The following is a 23,141-nucleotide window of genomic DNA, read 5'->3' on the forward strand; positions in this document are numbered from 1 at the left end:
CAAGACCTTTGATACATTTAAGTAGGCAGGAAGAACACACACCACTTTGCTCTTGGACAATAATAGTACTGGAGTCATGGATTGGAGTTAACATTTATATACGACTTGATTTTAGTAAAACTTCAAGCAGTTTACAGAAATAGTTCAAAATCCTAAACGCTCAACAATAATCACATTTACTCGGAAGCAAGTTCAAATGATTTCCAAAGAATGACTGGTGAATTTTCCTTGCTACACTCTTGTGGAACAACTTTCTTACAAATATACTCTTGGAGCAGTTTTCACCAGTTTCACCAGTTTTAAAATGGCTTCCCTCTCTTCCGCTGCACAACCAAAATTGGGTCTGGAGGGGTCAGGAGAACCCTCAGAGCAGTGTGTAGGGGAAAGAGAGGGCTGATGATTGTACCTGGCAAGCTGAAATGCTTGCACAGATGGAGTGTCTGTAATAGCACAATATTGAGATCTATCCTATACAACAAGATTACATTTAACACATTCCAAAGAAGGTTCATATTTTATTGTCTCTCAAATTGTGTTTATGTCAAACCTTGGAGTATGCTCATATTTACTATTCTGTTCCATTTGGAACCATTTTACTAGTCGCACTAGGAGGGCGACAGGTCCCTCAACCCGAAAGTAGCGGATCAACTGCTTTTTCAAGACCAACGTCTTAATGCGGTATCAACGTGAAATTGGCTACGACTCAGAACTGGAAGCATTTACACATGCTATTAAACTTTATTAGAGCGAATAGTCCCACAGAAATAAGTTTAAAGCTGTATAACTCCAATAAGCAAACTGAGAAACTTACACCTCAACTGAAACCAGATTTTACTGAAAAGGCGCACTGATTTCAATAGTTATGAGAGCCAAAATTCCATATTCAGAGGCGGTAAACTTTTAATTGCCCCTGATTTATACTAGCGCACTGTTTGGATCAGAATGCATCTGAATTAAGTCCCATTTGTTTCAGCTGGATTTATTTCTCAGTCCATTGAGAAATTTTGACAGTATGAGGATAAATATCCTGAACATAGTTGGCATTTTAATTTAAAACACTTCCAATGTTATTTATACAGTATGGGCTTAATTTTGTCCCACTTGCAATGTCCATGCTGATACATGGTGGCTGAAACATCTATAACCAAGGGAGAAAGATCGTGTACACAAACTTGGCTATAGAGCTGGCATCATTGCATTTACCACAACAAGGCACTTTACATGGAACAAATGTTAAAGAATGGTTAGAAGGTTCCTACGGATGAGAACAAGGCAGCTCATTTCTTGATGAGGAGCTTTGGATGGTCCAAGCACAGAACACCACTGCTGGTCCACAGGACAGCTTGCCAGGTAGCTTGTGAAAACCACTGAAAATCTGAGTGTATATGTGCTCACACTGAAAGCCCAAATAGTGTAGGCTTTTAAGGGTGCAGTTCTAACAGGAGCAAGGGTGTGTAGTGGCAGATTCATTGCTGTTGCCTCCTGCTGGCTAAGGCAGAAGGTGAGGGAAAAGATGATGTACCTATTTTGCTGTGCCAGCTTCAGGCTGCTGCAGCTCAGGGGTCCAAAATTAGACTCCTCTCCAGGAACTGTGTTTGCTTTGATCCATTGCCAGCCCAGCTCTGACCTCTCCCCCAAATCACTCTGAGGATCTACCGCTGTTTGAAATACCACCTTTGGCAAGGGCCTCTGCAGTGGTGCAGACCACTGCTGGTGAAGCCTGTCAGGAGGACACCTCCTAACCATAGCGAGCAGCAGAAACTGGGATTATTCTGCCCAAATTCTAAATTGATTGGGTCTCTCAGAGCAGTTACTCCCTCATAAGCCTTCATTCAGCCCAATTTCTTTTTCATCACTTGGGGGAGAGGAAGTAGGGGATGGCAATGCTCTTCAAAGTTTTAGGAAGAGTCTCGACAATTTTAGAGGTGTCAATTAAGTGACTGAGTGACTTTCACTCACTAAAAAGAAAAACTAAGTTACAGATTGACTCAGCAGCCCAGCTGACATTCAGCATGTGAGAATGTCTCTGTGAATGATACTATATCATGATGTAGGGTAACAAAACACAGTCTCTGTGTGTGTACACACACACCTAAGAATGTTTTTTTTTTTTTTACAAATAATATATATGTGTGTGTGTGTATTAAGATCAGAATTTTATGTTTTTAAGACACACGATGAGAACAAATGGAATTAATTTGAGGATGTTTCCTGTGCTCTGTATTACACAGTATTACTATATATTCTAATCTGTAATACAAGAGGAGTCATTACTATTGTGTTTTGAATTGTGGCTGGTGTTTTTCCTTTTTTGTCTCTCTGACGCCTACTAGCTTTCCCGTTGTGGAAGAGATTTTATATATATATATATAACTCTGTGCGTTTTAAGTATATGCATTTTTTCAAGGCTGCTTCTTTGGACCGTGGAAACATTTCCTGTTAATATTTCCATGCTGCAGCCAAACAGAGCTTTCAAATGTAGCAGAAAGTGAAACATATAGAGTTTCTGTTTCCTTGTTGCCATATATGATTTTATGCCAGTGGGGCTTTGTTTCTGCATTTTAATAATACTGTGTTTTGCAGTAAAGAGAAACACATTCAATACAAGTCTTAACTTTCACTTTTTACATAAACACAACATATTCAAAACATGCATATATGTGTGTGTGTATATGTGTGTGTGTGTGTGTTTTGAATAATGGCTCTGCCTGCTCAGATTCCAGTGAAGGCTATGTCAATGGTTGATTATACATGGCAGTGCTATGCTGCCATCTAATGTCTGATCTTACATAGTTCATCACCAGCACAAGTATCTATAAGGAAAGCTGCTCAGATGATTTGAGCTGCACTCACCTTTGTTTATCCATAGGGTTTGGAAGATTCTGTGGCTAATTTAAACTTACTGCATTCCTCTGAAGGTCAACACTAGCTTTCTTCTTGAAGACTTGATCAAGAGAATGTCAACTTAATTGACAATGATCACAATTCAATTCAGGAATGCTGAACCCTCCAGATTGATGTTAGGCTCCAACTCCTATCAGCCCCAAGTGGCACAAATGATGGGAGTTGTAGTCCAACAACCTGTGCAAGGTCACAGGTCCCCCCCTTTCTAATTTGTGTAAACCTGACAGGGAACAGAATCTCAACAAGATGATTCAGTTATAAAGTCCAAGTCAGCAAATATATCAATCAAAATATGGCTGAAATGAAGAATTGTTAGAGAGCTTTAACTTGACTTTTTGTATAATACACTTACTACACATGTTAGCCAGTTTTTCTAGTCCCCTCCAAAGGGGAATGTATTTCACAATACCTCCTCCTATTGCATAGCTAACACATCATTTTTAAAAATCTTCATAGTCCCCATATGATCTGAGAGCAAATTTCCTTCATACACATAATGACTTCTGGCCCATTCACATTTACAATTTTCCCACTGTAACAAACCATTCCAGTAATCACGGCACCACTAAAAATAAATAAAACATTAAATGGGAATTTTATATCATTAGTTACTACTGGTTATTAGTTTATCATTTGAGTTCATTGAAATTAAGTTGCTCTTCATCCCACAAGCACCTCTGACCTGCACAGCATACACAAGCTAATCAGGATATATGTTCATATCCTTCAAATAAATGAGAAAATGGAGATGGCTTTTAAGTTCCTTCTATTGCTGTGCTGATATGAAACCATGCTGAAGGATCCAGATTAAAATAAAAATAAAAATCAGGACCCTAAAAACCCACGGAATGCATATAATGTAGTGAGCTCCCTGGCCTCACAGTTTTATTTATCTGTGCACTTACCATTGGAATGATTGTGTATGGTAATGAGCCAGAGATGTGCAGTGATGTGAGGAAGGGAAACATCCACTTTTTCCCATTAAAAAAACTGCTGTCATGAACAAAAACAAGGAAGGAAGATTACATCATTTGCCAATCTGTCTTGTATCATTTATTGTTGCTGGAATTCATTCCACATTTCCCTCCTAAACAAGGAATGCATGAGATCTAGTTTATGGAACCCATAATTAAAGAGAGGCAGAAGACAAGGTAAGGGCCCTTGTGTTACTTTTAAGTAACACAGAGCCATGTAGGAAGATATCTGCCTTGCAGGACCTACTTTGTGCTATAATCCTGAGATCCACCAACTGGATTAAAGGATTCTGAAAGCCCAGGAACTTGTTTTGAATACTATCTGAACAGATCTCACATTCTTTACACAGTCCTTTAGCTAGGAGCATAACTAAATGGAATATCAGCACATATCCTCCTGGATCCCTGCTCTACAATTAGTATGTACATTTTGTGTGGTCATAGATTTCTTGCAGAAACAGGATACCCATTCATTTAAATGGAACAGAAAGGTATGTACCGCTGAGCAAAATAAGGGGGGTGCTGCACATAAAGGAGTTTATGTGTTTACTAATGGTCCACACAAGGCTTTAGTTCAAATGCTCTTTTTGAATGAGATACATATCACTGCAGCATATACATGTTTACACAAATGAATCCTTCTGTGTCCTTTTGAATCATTATAGAAACAGGCCATGAAAGAAAATGGGATCTAGTAAACACATAGGATGAAATCCAATGTCTCATGAGTGGACTTCCCTGAATACCACAGGGCTGCCCTTCCTCCCTTCTCTCTCTCTCTCTCTCTCTCTCTCCCTCTCATGGAGCTCCCAATAGCCCCAAAAATCTGCTCCAAAGGGTCTCCCATAACAGAGCGTACAAGGGCCTGCAGGGGGAGCAGAAGGGGAAATCCAGTTGTATGAGTGGAAATCCGTGGGGGTTTTTTGTTCTGTTTTTTGGTGGATGGGCACAATAGGCTCACAGCCATCTATGTAATGCTCATTGAGGGAGATGTGAAAGACTTTAGGACCACTCTAAACAGCTCGTGTGACTTTGTTCAGTACATCAAATAATGTCAGTAAAATAGGATGTGGGAGTTCTAGGAAACTGGGGAGGACAAGAGGTTTCTAAAAGAATCCATGAATATTATAAATGGTTTCTTTTGACATTTTGTTCCTACGTATGCAGAAATTAAATAGCATCTAACAATGTTATTAGCAAAGCTTTCTGAGGACTTTTGATTTACTTCCTTTCTTGATCTAGTCCACCCAGAAAACAACATTCTTCTTATAATTCCCTTAAAGTACAAAACTGGTTTCAAAGAGTGTGTATTTTCCTATAATACATTACAAAGCATCACATATATCTACAAAGGAATATATAGAGTTGAACAAAAGCTGAATACTCACAGAAAACTATATTTAAGTGAAACAACATTTGCTGAGTTTGTGTGTGTTCCACCTAGCAATAATAAACTAGAATTAAACTCTCCAGGAGTTTTTCTTTTAAATTTCACTGCTGAGAACAAGGCACGGTGAGATATTTGTACATATTTTCTATAACTTGTTAATGTAGAAAAGGTGGGGAAGAATACTATACAGGTTGTAAGAAATCCTGTTTACCCAAATGACATTTTAAAGAGTTATTCACAAACTCTTTTTTTAAAAGCTGTACTAATGACAAAGCTAAGTGTACTGATTTTATCTTGGCCACATATTAGTGGTACATGGTAATTTATTTATTTTTTGTTTCTGAGGGGTGGGGGGACACACCAGACAATATGTATGCACACAAACAGGTTTGTCTCTTGTACCCCCCCCCCGGAACCAGGGTTACGTATACGACTGAACATAACATTTACACTCTGCATACAATTCTGAACAAGGGTGCCCAGCTGGAAAGAACAGTTACTCAGCAGCTAATCTAAGAACTGGAGAGCATCCACTGCTGTTGCTCTGCTAGCACCACACTTCTCTTCCTTGCAGCCCCTTCCATGCATAAGGGGAAATCTCATTATGTGAGTGGAACTTCACACATGCGGCGCTGGATTCAACCCAACACTTCCAGATTAGCTTTGTACAATATCCATTGCAGCCACTGTGTTGGATCTGGGAGATTCTGGGTTTCTTATTGCCTTTTACAGATTCCCTGACAGCAACTAAGCCACTGCCTCCTGGAATTTGTTCCCTATTTTTAAAATGGAAACAACACTGATCTACCTGATGGGTTGGTATTGGGGGGCGGGGGCGGGATGGGAGACAGAATTAAATAGGAAATGCATAAGACTGTTTCAGCCATTCTTCTCTTGAACAACTGTAATCACACCAGGAGGGAACAAGGTTATGCTTGTTGGTTCTGACCCCCCGCCATCTACATGTGGGGGGGAGGAGTCTGAAGCAAAGCCCCACCCCATTAGAAGACTGAATGGTAAACTAAGGAAGGCTCCATTCAAGCAATTAGCAAATGAGTGTTTTGAAATCTAAAAGCAAATTGCAGGTGCTGGGAGTGACTATGGCCCCAGCACAGGAGGCAGGTACAAGAGGCAGACTGTGTCCTGTTGCAGTTCTGATTTGGGGTCACAACACCTGCTATTTGCAATTAAAACAAAAGGGAGCTTCCCTCACATTGCAATCAGCCGGTGCAAGGGGCCTGATGTAGACTGAGACCACAGCAGGGACACCCCACACCAGGATCCTGCTCCCAATTTGCTCTGCTCATGCAGGCAGTTCACTTTGAGAAGCAATTCACATAATTGCTAATAGCATGACTAACATCACAACTGCTGCTACCCTCAGCTTTACACTGCTGCTCCCATCCCAAAATACTAAGCAGTTTTTATAGGTAGGATAATTTGTCTACATTTAGAATGTCCCTTAAAACAGTTTATACCAAAAAAGTAATTCCACTGCCTTTTTGCACTGTTCTCTTTTTAAAACAAAACTTCTTCGGGGTGGAAGGAGGAACAGCCAGGAAAATGTTGGTGTTCTGACAATTTCATTTCATCTTCTCATCAAAACCACTCAAATGTAAATATTAACCAAGTGTAATGCCTAATCCAAACGTTAGAGGGATAAATGTTTGTGCAAGCTCCAATTATGACTCCATCAATCCTTCTGTACAATAATCCTGACTTTTTAAATATGCAAATACCCCTCTGAGATATATTGCTGCTTTCTGCTTATATATTGTTGAATTCTGATAATTACATTAAGTGCCTACCTTAGAAATGGCATCCATATTATATTATAGTGAATTCACTAATGCCACTCCTTTAGTTAGATTCAATGGTGATGAAACTCTTAAAGTGTTCCTATAAAACCAAAAAAATGAAGCTACAGCCTATGCTATCATTCAATAAACTTTTATGTAACAGACACATCAAACTTCTTTCTGACTTTGGTTAATTAAAAGAAGGCAAAAAGGGTAATGGAAATGAATTTTCACCTTTTAAAAAAAGAGTAATTGGGGGAATAATCCTTCAAGCGAAGATAAAGAAGAGAAGGAGCTTGCATACAATATCCACACAGTTTTAGAAATTTGAGTCCACTTAAACATGACAAATAGGGGCTATTACTTAGGAACACAGAAATTCCACTTTAATGTAAGTGTACATAATTGCAGCAATTTATGGCTTTGCCTTGCACTTACAGGGGTTTGGGTCTCTCACCATACAACCTGTGCATTTCTATATCACCAAAAGGCTTATGTTATTATTTGCATTGGAGCTTCTAGGGAAAAAAATGTCTGCAGTATTTAAGTTTAAATAGTAGCCTTTTTAGTAGTCGTCCTTGTGAACCATTACACTCTGCTCTTAAATTCTGTATATCTTAAGAAGAAGAAGAAAATGTAAACATCTCTATCTCGGCATGTATAAAATCAGTCAACATATTTTTTATCTTACCAGAGGCCTGAGTTCTGGATGAGTCAGAATGTATCCATTGTTCGTGATTGCGAATGCATATCCATGAATACCTAACTGTAAGGATATAGGGAAAAAAAGAACCTGAATAAATAGGGCCTACAGAGCAGGTAAACCTTTAGAACACAAACCATCAGGAAGTTCTCTGGCACACGAGATCACAAGTTCATTGAGGATTGGGGAAAATTTTCTGAGTATTTGAAAAGTGTATGTGATGAGCAAACAACGCTAGTGGGTTTTAAAGAAGCTTTGTGAAAGAATAAGGAATATTGCAAGAATGTAAATATGTTTGTAAAGGTATCTTAAAAGGCGATATTAATTTTGGGAATGCGTAGATAATAAATTCAAATATGGATGATTGTCAGAGAAGCTGAGGGAAGTCCAAAAGAGAAAAATATGTTAATTGGGAATTGTTAATTGGAGATAATTGTGTAAAACTTAATAAAAATTTATTTTTTTAAAAAAAGGGAAGTTCTCTGGCACAAGACCCATCTAAAAAATGTGAACTGCACAGAAACACATTTCAGTAGTGGGTTTTCAAGAAAATTTCCTGGTGCATTGTGCCTTGGCACCTCAAACTTGGCAATTATAAGCCTTTAGCAACAAAGCATTTTGCTCAAATTCAGGTGAAGTCCCTTTTCTTTAACATGTAGTAAAAAAAATCCCTATAGCTGTGGGGACTTCAGTATATTAGGAGTGGGGAGCTCTGGTCAACCTTCTTGGGGGTGTCACATAACAACAATGGGCAGGGCTAAAAGCAAAAGATAAAAGGCAAATTCTACTACTACTACAGTGGTACCTCAGAAGTTGAGCAGAATCCGTTCCAGAAGTCCGTTCAACTTCCAAAATGTTCGGAAACTAAGGCACAGCTTCCGATTGGCTGCAGGAAGCTCCTGCAGTCAATCGGAAGCTGCGGAAGTCGCATCGGACATTCAGGTTCCAAAGAATGTTCGCAAACCAGAACACTCACTTCCAGGTTGGTGGTGTTCAGGAGCCAAAACGTTTTACTCGCAAGGCCTTCGGCATCCAAGGTACGACTGTCCTACTACTATTTTTATTATTGAATTTGTATACTGCCCTTAATCCACAGATCTCAGGATGGTTTTTCCTACACACATTTCCACAGCCTGCTCTATCTGCCATCCAGGCAGCAAGAGCATTACCAGAGTTCAAGGACAGTCAGGGAGGATGCAAAGAGGGGCTGGTGAGGTGTGTGGCATGGGGACAAACTGAAGGGCCAGACAGAGAGGCTTGGAGAACTGAATTTGGCTCCCGGGCCTGAGGTTCCACATCCCTTCAGGAAACAACACAGCTACAATATCCACCTCATTGCATGTATGCATCTTTTCTCACTCTCTTCTGTATTTTAGGGGAAATAAACAGATAAATAGACATCAATCTAACACATTTAGTGCTGCCAGGAGTGGCTGTGGGATGGCTTCCAGGGCACAGTGGGGCTCTTGGCCCCTTCTTTTCCTCCTCTAGCCACACCTCTCTCTCTTGGCCCCATCCCTTTAAACTAAAACACATATTGATCAGTATGGCAACCCACTATTGTCAAATGTTAGTAGTTCACTCGTTGCCTTTTTATTTATTTATTAAGCCAGCAGTATAACTTGGACTTCACCTAATTCACTACCCTATACACACTCATCTGGGAGTAAGTCCTACTGAACTCATTGGGGCTTACTTCTGAATAGACACATACGATGAAATAGGTAAAAGGTAAAAGTAAAATTATTATATGATGGATTTCCCGGTCACAAGTAGACACCTATCACTTATAGAATCCCATGCCAGGAAAAAGTGCAAGAAGATGCTTAAGAAGGCTCTACTTGCCACCAATTCACCACAACCATCCTTAGAATATATGGAAGCAAGTCTTGTTTATTTTAGTTTCTGTGGTTCTTTTGGATGAGAAAGCCCCCCAAATACAGTCTTCCCAGAATCCGGCACAGCTGTCACTGACAGAGCTTATGACTGAGCTCAATGTGAAATTTCAATTGTTGTGCTTTGCGAGAAATCCAGCTGTCTTACTAAATTAAAATGAGGGAAGGAGTTTCAAATATGCCTGCTCAGGGCTCCTCAGATTTTCAAATTAAAATATCCTAGACTGGGCTATGATGCTTACCATTTACACCCCAGGGTTTTGGCAGGGCAAACGTTACCCCCTGTCCAGTTCTGCTGGCAGCAGAACTTTGGCTTTACAGAAGGGAAGAGAAAAATGAAGCATCCCTGCTTCCTTTACTGAGCAATACGATTTATCAGAAAGGAGGAACCTAAAACATAATTAGCAAGTGCAGAAGATGTGTTGCTCTCTACTTTCCATGGAAAATGGAAGTTGTTGTTTTAAACTTATTGAAGATAAGGAAAAACCTTGATTTGGTTTAAACCACTTCAGTACTGAAAGACAACAGGAGACTCTGGTAATTGGACCTAGGCACCTTACTGTCTGTGATCAAGAGAGTAAAAAAATAATCATAGATGGACATAATACTATATGTATAAAAAGGGACTATTTCTAATTCAGAGGCTCATACAATTTCCACTTTCAAACCTCAGAGATATATTGGAAGTAATCTGAGAGCAATGTAGTGTTGTATTAGGCCTGAAAGTACATGCATAATCAAATTTAGCACTGCACTTATTTCAATAGCAATCCTACCCCTTTTGACAATGCTTCTGTTACACAGCTGACTGCCCTCATTGATTGCAATAAATGTATCTTCGAATCACTGATGTCTAGTCATTAAAATGTCCCCTAGTGAAAAACCCCCACTGCTGATAGCTTTGGCAGATGTTCTGTACAACACAGCTTTACTGCTGGGAAGGCAGATCAAATACGGAAATAGTTTTAAACCTGCTGGGTTGGGTGTGTGTGTGTTTTGCAGTGCATAATACAACTTATTTCTAAAATTGCCCAAATCATCTCTTAATCAATTGTGACTGTTCTCAAGACATTCTCTAGCTTAAAGGTCACATTACTTTATACGAAAGGCCACTCTCTTCAGATAAGGTTCATTCTAAAGTAAGGATCAATCTTATATACCACCAGGGAAATGGTGGGATGGATCCAGCGAAGCATAAACAGGTTTCTGCTTACAAAATAGGGCTTTTCTCTCCTCTCCATCCCATCGCTTCCCCATTTCTCCCATGGCCCTGAAAAGCTGCTCTTGAAGCTCAGGGAAATGGTGTGCTATGGGGCACGAGGGACTATAGTTGAAAAGGGAATCAACATAATTCAAGAGCCACAGCAACAAAGAGGTTGACAGCTGACCTGCCCTTGAACAGCCCTCATTGCGTGTGTGCACTTGTACTTGCACGCGCGCACACACACAGAGAGAAAATTATCAACTGAGGTCATTTCTAATACAATGTGGTGCATAATCAGGTACAGATTGTTTTGAAGGAAATGGCTAAGGGCAATGAAAAGGGACTCCAGTCCAGTGCACTTGAAACTGGTACTGTACTTTTTGGGCACATATATTATCAACTATATTGCACAAGGTACATTGGCAGACTTAAAATTGTGATGCAAGAATTTACTATTACTGCCAAAGCCCTGTCCTTATTTAGCTACAGTTTGAACCCAAACCAGGAATGTGCTGCCTTAGATCCTACTATTCACCTCAGCAAACCTTGAAGACACCAAATCACATATGAGAATTTCTCCTCAAGACCGCTTTGCAGCTAATTCAGAACCTTGGGCAATAATTGTAATTGCATACCCAGATTCTAACTCCAGTAAGATAGATAGCCACAAATCTTACAGAAGATAAAAAATGTGTTTGAGACACTCAAGTTGTTTTTTTTGGAATCTATGAAGAACTGCTTAGGTCAACAATTAATATCTCTGTGTGTGTGTGCGCGCGTGCACATGTGGGTATTGCTGTATTGTCCTCTTGTATATTTGTTTATAGTTTTACAAGCAAAGGAGTGCATTAGTTGTATAGCAACGACTTGAATCTAAAATTCTCATTTGTCCAATATCTTATGTCATTCTTGCAGCTTGGCTAAGCAAGAGGAAGTCAGTGATATATTGTTCAGCCTGCAGTGTGGAATGTGGGAGAGGAAAAGCCACACATAGGCTTGTGTGGGTTATACTAGGCCACAACTTTACTGGTTACAGCTCACTGAGTTTTGGCGTGGCATAGGATGGGATCCAGTTATCAGGCAGCTGTTGATGGAAGTTGCATGACTTGCAGGCCAACCACTGTGTGCACTGATACCACGATCCTATCATACAGCCTGGAATGCAGTATGTGTGCCACCTCCCCGAGGCCTTGAAGCACCACCTAGGATCCCTTAAGGGGATCTCCCAGAGGGAAGAGAGGTGATCATCCCTGCTCTGGATTCAACCCAATGCCTCTCCACCTGCAATAATGAGTTGTGGTGAAATATAAAATAATGAACAACAACCATCAGAACACAAATGTTGCTACGTGGAAGGTCAAAGACCCACACCAGTTGTGAATGTGTATGAAATTCCTTCCCAGCCCTGTCAACCAGTAGCTAACCTTCCTTCACAGCAAACTTAAGTATCTTTCCTAAGAGTTTTCCTACAGTCTGCTCCCTGGTTTTGCTTCCTAAGCTCCACTGGCAGCACTGGTTGTTCCTGAGCAGTGGTAGCCACACAACTGGGCAGTGCCCTACAGCGGAAGCAGCACTAAAAGGATTTGGGTCTGCTTCCCTCTCACATCCCACGTGGTGCAGCCAATTGATGTTTCCAGAAAGTGAGGTCTGGGGCTTGTAAGTTATTATCATGATCATGCAGGAGCTTGAGGATATGCTTAGCTAAGTTTTGAAGGGTTTCTTAAAAACAACAACACGCTTCTTTTTAAAGGATTTGGGAAATGTAGCCATTTCCAAAAAAGGGATAGTACATTACTGAGTAATATCTAAGGTATTAAGAGATCTGGGATTCCATTTTGGGGGGGGATGATCTGTGAAGAAAGCTTACCTAGACTGGCTTTATTATACATAAGAAGCACACCCAATAAATAATTTGTTTGAAAAATATGGGTTGGATCCCCCCTCTAGAGCTACACCCGTTGAAGAAATGATAGCACTGACAATATTCTGTAAATAACAGAAGGCTCAGCACAACATGATTTATAGCACGAACACATCTTGGAATGGTGTGCAACACTTGGAGCAATGCCTGGCAAACCTTGTACAAGGCCATGTGAAAGAGATTGCACAAGAACTTGCACTACAGAACCACACAGTTGGATTTCACTTCTCTTTGCTTACACAATGGTTGTGTGTTACGTTAAGAAAAGCCCCTTCCCTTGCAGAAGACGCTGCTCATTTGCAGAAAAGCATATCCGGATTCAATAGATATTTTGCAGCATATAAATGTAATTTACTTCTAATTCAATACAATGAACTGGTAATCAAAATGTTATTTACCTTGTATTTTGGAATAGTCTTTAGAAGTTCTTTCACTGGAACATCTGTGCCCACAACTCCCAAAAGAATGCCTTTCGATCTCTATTTTAAAAGATTGTTTGGGAAAAAATGCAGATTAGTTGGAACAAACAATTACAGTTAGAGCACAGTAATTCAGTCAATAAGTATTTCCCATATGGATTAAAACTGAACTGAGCACTGCCGATAACTAGCTAATTCTTCCAACTATTTGACAAGGTATTATGGGTGGCTGCAGCTAATCTGGCTGAATACGCACACAAACAAAATCAATAGATGTCTTCTTTCCCCTACCCTAGAAATAAAATCAAAGGTTGTGTGCAAAGTTGCAGCTGATAAGGATGCTTTCAATTAAACACTCTGACTCAGGAAGCCCCATCCAGACAAAATATGGCATAGAAAAATGCAATTTATCTTCTGTTTCAAATAGCTAGTGAAGCCCAGGAGGCAAGAATTAAATGTGAAGGGCAAGGTAAATGCAAATATAAAATGGAAATAGATTTTTAAAATCCCAGATCCCTATTATAGAAATATAGTAGAAATATTTCTGGATATATACACTAGCACTAGTCTAAGAAAAGAATAATTAGAGACATTTGCTCCAATCAGAAAAACCACAGTGACAGCAAAAGCACACATGTTTGTGTATGTGTGCACAGATGTACAGTATCTTATGCACAAACATGTGCACATGTTGTTGCAGAGAATTTCTATGGTAAAATTGGTTACAGGTGCACACGTGTTACCTTTTTCCTACCTGCGATCTATTCCACCTTGAACAGTAGGCTGCTGTGCGCCCAATACAATAGTGTTGCAAATCTGAACAATTCAGGGAAAGATTGGGGTGCTTAGATCCTATTGAAACCAATAGCTTCCAAGCATAAATTAAAAAATATTTAGCTTTGCCTGGATTGCATCCTATCTGATGTCCAAAAAAACCCCAACTATGCTAAACAGTATTTAAAACCTTGATATTTGTATTTTTAATATGTGCTGCTTCTTAAAAAGGGACAAGGCGTTTTATTTCAAGAACCACTGAAAGTTCTTTCAGTTCTTTGCTGCTAAGTATGTTGTATGGCATTTATTTTAACACCAAGTACACATTTATGGGGAGAAGGTAGAGGATACCAACAGTCGAGAAATGCATAGCTTCATCAAGACGTTCACATTTGTGCTGATTTTGTAGCACATGGCTGGTGTATGGCGTGAGTACTTACAGTCTCATTTTGCTTACTAAATACTGGCATGGCAACAGTGGTCATCAAAACCAATCCCTGATCGTCTGCAAGCTACATTTAAAAAATAAGAAGAGATATTAATACAGAGCAATATGAGATGGGACCATTATCAAATCATAGCTATGAAAGCATCCAAAGAAGGTATCTTCTGATTAATGGAAATGATGTTTAAGAGCCCATTGCAACCTGCATTGCATTGCTTTTTAGTGCATCTGAGTGAGGCTCAGTCCAAAACATGTGCCTGTCGGAAGGTGTTGTTGAAATCATCTTTCATTTAAAGAAAGAGAAATCTATTACTGTAATCTTTTACTCATCTGTTGGATATGTATTGAATATTTTTGTATTCAGACAAATCTCCCTTAATTTTCTTTACATTTCCACTTCTCGTGGGATCCAATTTACAACTTTTTGCAGGACGAACACTCTGATGGTAGTAGATGACGGTAGCCTTTGGGCTAATACCTACACTCCACTGGGCTGCTTCTTACATGGCTTTCATGCCAGCTTGGTAAGAAGTGAGTTGAGAGCTTCTGTCTCTCAGCCATAGTCATTTCCACAATCTCCGATGCATTGCAGCTATGTTAGAGATCATGTACGACAATGCTGCTGACCTCTGTGAACTCCTGGCTCACAGACTGCATATAGCTCATGCAAACACAGATGACAGGCAAATTCCCTGTTAGCGAAAAAACAGTGCTATTCGGTGGCTGAGCCAGTCTTCTACCTCCTGCTTTCCCATGGCCAAATTCAGCCCCAGCATTGGGAAACAATCAAATTCTATGTTGTCACCAAACATATGGCAACCACATATTAAGATTGTGACTAGGAAAATGGGGACATATTTTCCCCCACCCCCGGTAGATTTGTGATGGACAATTTTGACTGTTTGCGAAACTGTTCCTGGAAGAATAGAAAACTAAGTCTTTATATGATTCCTCATATCTCAAAAGTTCATATCTCCAAGTTTTTTTACCTGTAAAGCTGGTATAATGTGGTTTTGCCAGTCAGTGGGAGTTGAGGCATTAATAGTTACGGTAATATACGATAGCCTTTCATGTATTCTTATGAACAAAGTACACATATAAAGGATTGCTTTATATGGATTACTACTCAATATACTATTTATTTACAAAGCACATTAAGTGGCAAATTAACACGGTGACAGGATATACAGAATTAAGTCACACACACACACATGCACCAAACTGTGGTCAGGGGCAAGCATATGTTTGGAATTTTAAAAAAAATTATCTCTGGATCTTCCCTCCCACACAATTCCCACACATCCCTCAATCCCCTCTAGCCAGGGGCTGTTCAAACGTTCCCTCCCAGCCACAGTGACATCACTTGTAGGAGCACAACAATGGGTCCAGACAGTATGGCTGAGGTTTCCAGGGTGTAATGCCAGGGAGCATGTAGGTTATGCACTCAGGTGCATGCCCACAGTGTCCTGGAGCACAGCACTTTTGGTGGATGCAGAGTTTCGCCGTCTTACAAATGTACGTATATTGGCATGGATAGTTTACAGATACAAAGAGCTATCAAAACATGCTGCCATTTCCCCAGGGAGAAACAATTGTTCAAGCAGTCCACTGCCACTGAGAGAACACCATACCTCTAAGTATTTCAGAAAGTCAAGAGCAAAACACCAAACATTTAGCAGAATGTATATTTAGCTAAAGCACTGGGCTGACTCCAGAATTAAGCATCTATAATGGGGCTGGTGGAACTGATTTCTCCACTCCTCCTCCCTGTGAAATAGGGTGCACTGTGGCATGGGGAGGGCTGAGAGGGAAGGAAGGATCCTGAAAAACTGGGCAAAGGTGTATTTCACAAGCAGACCTCCCACTCTCTGGAGTTGCCTTTGCCTGATGGGGGGGGGGGGGAATCACCCATGCTGCAGCCTACCAATTCAGTAGGGTCTCCCAAACCTTGATGGACTATTTTTGAGGAGGCTGCAATGCAGAGGAGAAAGCAGGCACGTCTGCTGCTGCTCCCAGCATTGTTATATACGCTTAATTCTAAATCCAACTATTCGTTTTTGAAATTCTTTCGTAGCCATTTTATTAAATGGCTCTTTGATATAATTAGGCAAAAAGCAAGGCCAAGACATGATGGAAGCTGGAGGGTGTTGTTTTCTCTTTGAAGGTGGTGAGCCACCCAAGAAATGTTGTTCCTGGACAGTCAACAAATGCCTAAACAAACAAATGCTTTAATTGGTATGTTCCACTGGAATCCATAGGAATTCTGTTATCGTGAAATAATGTAATCATAAGCACGTGTAAGTTTAAATCTAAAATAAAATACTTTTTAAAGTTAATAAACCAAGTGGAAATTAGCTAGCATCTGAAGACAGGAGTCTTAACGTAGTTAGTAAAGGAGTCCCATGGGTTCAAACAACATATTTATTAATAATTTGTATAAACAGAGAAGTAGGACAAAATGTTAAATGGTTAATGCATCAGATTGAATGTTTTTACAGCTGCCAAATATCACTATTTTCTGAACTGGAAAGCACATTGTGAAAGGAATGCCCAACATGAACAAAACTGTTCCGACATTATGCATTTGCTTTTTAAGTTATAAAATGGTTACTTTCTGTTTAAAGGTTGTTCTTGCCAGGGATGCAAAATATCATGGAAAATACAAACTCAAGAAACTGAAACTTAAGAGTGGGAAGGAAGAAGAAACCTAGTTAATACAGGAAACAGAAATGTAGTGAACTATATTGCCTTTCCGGCTGGCTTATAGTGTTGGAAGGTAGATTGAGATTAGTGTATAGAAATGAAACTGGCAAGCATACAAAAAAGGTAAAGAAGAGCAAGGAATCAGAAGTAGCAGCCAGGACAGATAAGACTGCAGAGAAGGTTATGGGAACTGTAATCCAACAACATCTAGAGGGCACCAGATTGGCGGAGGCTGGTGTCAGGGCCAGATTTAAGTTTGATGAGGCCCTAAACTACTGAAGGTAATGGGGCCCTTTATATGTCCAGCTGTCCTTTGTCAACAACAAATTGTCACTGTTTTTTGTGTTGAATATATGCTATATGGTAATTTATGGACCTAATAGGTATCTAAAGCCATTTGCACCTAACAAAATATGTATTTCATCAAAGTAATTGTTGAACTGAAATACAATTAAGTATATTAATAGTGAAATACTTTTAACTCCACCACCCCCGAAGAGAGTGGGGCCCTAAGCTATAGCTTGTTTAGCTTATACATAAATCCAGCACTGGCTGGTATAGATTATGTTGCAAACAGAATCCCCCTTGCATCAGGCAGGGTGTCCCTCCACCTAGTTGTGCCAGCCTCTGCTTGGGGAGTGCTGCCTATACAGAATTCTCCATTCCACCAGCCCAATGTGTAAGTGGGCAGAAGTGTCACTGGCAGTATTCAGGCTAGTGAAGTGATATACCTGCCTCCTTCCAGTCTTCCACCTCAGCCAGCATGAGCTGAAGGACTGCCGCTCCATTAAGACACACTGTTCGCCAGCCCCAGAGGTTGGCTGCAGCCTTAGATGCCCGTGAGTTATCTCAGGCAAAGATAACTTAGGCCTTTAAGGACAGGAACTGAGACGTGCTTCTCCATGTCAACAATGAATACGATGGCTTCCAGGGAAGCAGAAAAACTTTTAGAAATTCAGTGAGGTAATATGTCCATCTTCCACAACACTTTGCTACTGATTTCAAGAGGCATTCCATTCCTATCCTTTATACCTGGTCAACAGAAGATGCTTCAAGCATCTGAAAAAAGTGGTCTCTAGTCCACAGTAAGTTATCTATTGCACCATAAATCTGTTAGTCTTTAAGATACCATAAGGTTAACGTGGTTGCCTTCCTGAAACGTTCCAGCTTAACTCTAATTGTTATGTTAGGGAAAACATTAACATATTATGTAAGAAGTGGGAAGCCACAAAGCAGAAGCAGAATTGAAATTAAAAAAACAGAGCAAGTCTTCCAGACATTGCATCAAGCTTTCTGAATGTTTCTCTTTACATAAATGGGTGAGCAGAGCTGAGTCACTTTTCCTAATGGAACTTGTTAACTATGAGTTGGTGACCAAATCAGAGAATTTCCTCCCAAAGATTAATGTAATATAAAATTTAGCCATCCTTGACATTGCTATATATTCCTGGCCTATTAATTCTATTCTTCCTAGATGTTATTGTACAATATAGCTGAAGGTGTTTAATAAGCTAGTTCTAGACAGGATTTTAATAAAGTAGAAGAGCAAACCAAGTGCAAAGTTTTATAAAGTAAGGGTCCAGAATTCTAGGCATGCATAAGAGAACTGTGGGAAGGTGGGGTCAAGTCTTCTTCCTGAGCCTCACACCTGGTACATAGATGGATATGTATGGCAACACAGAAAAGGAAGGCAGAGGTGAGACAGGAGGCTAGCGGAGAGTGCAAACTAATCCATCAAAAAAACCTCCCTTTGTTCCATGGATGTCTCCTACCCTTCCATTTACCACTGAAGGAAGGACTGTTTCCCCCCAGTGAGACAACAGTGGTAGCTGGTGAGGTGAAAAGCAAGAAGCCCAATGGGAGGCAGAGTGAGAACCAGTGTCAGGTGGAATCAGCTAATTCTAGTCTGGTCTTCATCATCCACTCCAAAGCAGGCACTCCAAAAAGTGGGAGTGCAGTTTCTGGGGAAACCCTTTTCCTGGATGGGCTGAGAAAGCAAGCAGTTCCCCCAGATAAGCAATTTGAAGCAAGCAAGAAGCAGAAAGAAAGAAAGAAAGAAAGAAAGAAAGAAAGAAAGAAAGAAGAAACACCAAGGCAAGGGAAATCTGAATACCTTCGGCCTGGATATTACAAATTCCACGCAAGATAGAATTATTATTATTATTATTATTATTATTATTATTATTATTATTAGTTTCTATTTCTTGGACAGAGGGCACAGTTTACAGTAGAGGCAGGGATTGCCAAAAGGCAGATGGAGGGACAATCCCCAAACCTCATTCTGAAAGGATTGTGTTCTTGGTTTTATTTGTAAAGAATGGTTTCGAATGCTCCCCTTCTAACACGACCAACTCTATAAACATTTCACACTACGCTTGGAAGACATGCTCTCCACATAGGGTGACAGCCTCATGCTTTGGCCTGCCCAAAGACTTCCAAGCACCGTGCTCAGGCAGTATGTGATTGTGTGGGACGGGAGCTCCCCACCCCCTGGCCAACATGTCGGTGCAGCTCTCAGGAATATGGCCACAGTATGAGGTATTTTGGTGGAGACATCAAGATTCCAGAGGCCAGAGATCATTTACAAGATTTGTGCCTGCAAATCATGTTGTGTGAACTGGCCCAAAAGTTCTGCCTTTTACAACAAGTGTATATCACGAGGTTAGTGCACGTTGTCTTGCCTGAAATTCTAATCCGAAAAGCCCCCAACCCACCGTTTGTTTCTGTCAGTGTTCATACCAACTCCTCCTTTTTGTGTGTGTGTATAATAGAATTTATTTTTAAGATCTTCAGCATTCCTACTCCAAATAGAAGGGTGTGTGTTTGTCCTTTGAAATGCAAGAATAATTAGATTAAACCCAGTAACGAAGTCCAGATTCTCCCACTCCCATTTGCTTTGATTTTTAAAGGTAAACACATTGCCATTTCTTTTTAAGTGCTATTGCAAAGGGGTATTTTTACATTTCATGAGACATCTACATTTCCTAATTGTAAATGATATGCACAAAATTTAAATGGAAGGAAACTTCTTAAGAGATAATGATTTTTGGAGGGAGGGGGAGGAAGTGTGGGTTTTTTGTTGAGAAATAGAACTTTGGGTTTTATATTCTGACTCTCCTTTTGAGGTTCTTATAACACCAGATTTTTTTAAAAAACAACTATTCAAAGGACCAGTTCAGCATTTAACATAGTAGAATAGTCAAATTCTACAGGCTCACAAGAGACCAGGCACTCCAGCATGGGGGGGGGGGGCTTCAGGATGCTGTGCATGTAATATAATAAGAACTGAAAAATAAAAAGCTGCTCTCCCCGCCCCCCGAAAATAAATAAATCAGATTTACTTTTAGTTACAGCCTGCCTACATGTGTAGAACCCAGTCTTCATAGGCATGAATAATGTGATCCAGTATGATTCAGTTTTGCGATATACAGATCAGTGACTAGAGTCTACATGTGTTGGGATCTACCTATGCTGATGTTATGCTCAACATCTGGAAATTAGGTGTGGGTCATGTGTGATCATGATGCTCCTCCAGGCACACAGGCATTAGCTTTAAAAAGAGTTTAAATGCACTGCAAAGAAAATAAGCAGCACTCCAGAAAAACAACAACCCATAAATAGCTACTGTACCATTATATTGTTCTTTTGTACTTCATTTGGTTCAATTTAACTTTTTAGATAACTTTAATAAAAATGCTAAAAAAAATTGCTGATGCATTTCCACGGCAATATCAGGGTTGCAAATTTTCCAATTTTTCCTTGTAATTCAGCACCTTGAAGTAGGAAAAAGTAAATGAAGCAGCGAATGATAAATGATGTGTCTAGCTTTTTGGAAACAGAATAGTGTCAAGATAAAAGGACCGCAAGCCTTGCCCAAATAAGTTAAGACTCAAAGAGAAAAGAAGCTGCTGGAAACTTAGAGGGAGTAAGATTATATGCCAGAGGCATATTCTAAAAACATTTCGGGCAGGGGGGAACAATGTTTTCAATTTAGAAAAAATATTTTTTCAAGGCTGACTCTCTTTCATTACTATGGCTAATATATAGTCCCTCCTGTTTCATGCAGGCTCAGTACTAAATACCTCGCAACAGGAATAAGATAACACAGCTTGAAGCCTGCTGTTTCAACAAAGCAAGTAAAACAATGCCCCAGTGGGCTATTACACAGGAGTAGCTTATGCTTGAGGAACAGAATAGGTTAGGAATCAGGAGGGCTAAATACACAGATTCAAAGCCCAGAGTAAACTAATTGCTTCTCTGAATTAATTATTTGGGGTTTTATTGATGGCATCATAAGCCTGGAAGGCTCATCCAAAAACCAAATTATTCGGACATCTTATTACAGCATGTCTCTTCTTACATAGTGATCTAAAACTCATATTCAATTCTTATGTTTCAGAAGTGCCACAGTAACCCCTTCAAAGGATCAGTGCCATTCCACATAGGAAGCTGTGTGAAACAGCACACCGGACATTCGCTCTGTTTACAAACTCCCCATGCAATATTTAACTCTTATGTCCTTGTGTTCATTTCAAGTAGTACAGTTAATCATATGCATTTGTAGATATGAGGTCTGTCTTGCGCTGTACCAAATGTTAACTGTTTATATAGCCTGACCAAAACATCACACAGAACTTCAGAAAATAACAGATGGTTACAAGTTGAAAGATTGCCCCATACTGTTAAGCTTGTGTAAAATCTGTGAGCAAGTTGCTGTCCTAGCTCCATCTCTTCTCTTTTTATGGTAGTCATAATTTTTAAAAGTAACACTTCCACCTGTTGCTGTAGTTCTGCTGTTTTTCTCTTTAACCTTTAGATGACTCTAGAATGCTTCCAGCCATTACTATAAGAAATGCCACAGAACGTTTGGTAACAAATACCAACAGAGAGATTGTTCTAGTGAAAATATGTTTGATAAATGTTGACAACTACTGATAAATCATGGAAATGGATTATACTGAAGGCACTTGGTTATTCTTCAGATGTTCTGTTGAATGACAGAAATAATTGAGTCGCTGGGGCATGACAAATGTTCCCTTTACCAATAAATTATAGAAATGTGAATGAAATGTGGTCATTTGGGTTTTAACCTTATATACATTTGCCTAGAAGTCCCATTAACTCAATGGTGCTTACTTCTGAGCATTCCTGTATAAGATGACATTGTTACTGTAGGAACTTTTGAGTTGCATCCAATGTTCTATTCAGAGAAGACTCACTGAAATTAATGGGCATTAGTTACTTATGTTCATTAATTTCATTGAGTTTACTCTTAGCAGTACTAACATTTCTTGCTGGCAGCCTAAAAACGTATACTGGCAAATGTCAATTTGTCCTCAATTTCTATCAATGTCCATTGCATATAGCCATCCATATTTTAAATAACATGCACACTGCTTCGTATCTGGTAGGTATTTATAGTAGTTAGCTTACTTAAAACCATTTTCAGAATTATTATTATTTTTGCAATAAATACTTCGAAGTCTACAGTTAATAGTAGCATAAGAGAGAATCTGCCACTTGTCGCCAAAATGGTTGTTTATATCCACAAAGAATAACCACACACAATCCCTAAAAGTTGATATGAGATTTCAGGCAGATAGAAGTTTTAAAAAGTCAAGTTGGATGGCAACATTATTATTCTAGAAGCATCTGAAGATTAAAGTGAGCATGTTTACAGAGACATGACCATTTAAAATGTTTATACAGAAAACATTTGTAGATGATACACAGATTCCAACAAAAACACAGTACAAGTTCAGTCACCATATGGCAAAGCGTACACTAGCATGGATTCAAGTCATTCACAAAGACAAGCATCAGCCCTGCACTGGTCTTCCTCAAACAAACAAATGCCAAATGGATTTGAAAACTTCTCATCATGCTTCAGTTAGTTGGGGGGAAAGTCTCAATGTTAAACATCTCCGTGTTATTCAGAATGGGGGGAACTAATTAGTACACTCAACAAAACTCCATTTCCACTCAGAATTTCATACCAAGTTCATGTTAG

The 23,141-nt window shown here is 39.7% G+C and overlaps 1 protein-coding gene across 3 annotated transcripts in view; it reads right to left on the reverse strand.

Annotated features, from left to right (window-relative positions):
* The window catches only part of CACNA2D3 (calcium voltage-gated channel auxiliary subunit alpha2delta 3), a 480,742-nt gene that overhangs the window by 123,940 nt on the left and 333,661 nt on the right, over positions 1-23,141 (reverse strand). For all 3 annotated transcript variants that reach the window (XR_014506519.1, XM_083420935.1, XM_083420934.1), the window contains 3 exons: positions 14,424-14,495; positions 13,189-13,269; positions 7,759-7,833 (listed from right to left, as the gene is read on the reverse strand). Coding sequence is in view for 2 of the 3 variants with exons in the window: in XM_083420935.1 (XP_083277061.1) it covers positions 7,759-7,833; positions 13,189-13,269; positions 14,424-14,495 (228 nt within the window). In the remaining variant the exon portion in view is untranslated. The remainder of the gene's footprint in view (positions 1-7,758; positions 7,834-13,188; positions 13,270-14,423; positions 14,496-23,141) is intronic.

The sequence above is a fragment of the Podarcis tiliguerta genome (assembly GCF_965153285.1).
Source record: "Podarcis tiliguerta genome assembly, chromosome: 2".
Taxonomy (NCBI): domain Eukaryota; kingdom Metazoa; phylum Chordata; class Lepidosauria; order Squamata; family Lacertidae; genus Podarcis; species Podarcis tiliguerta.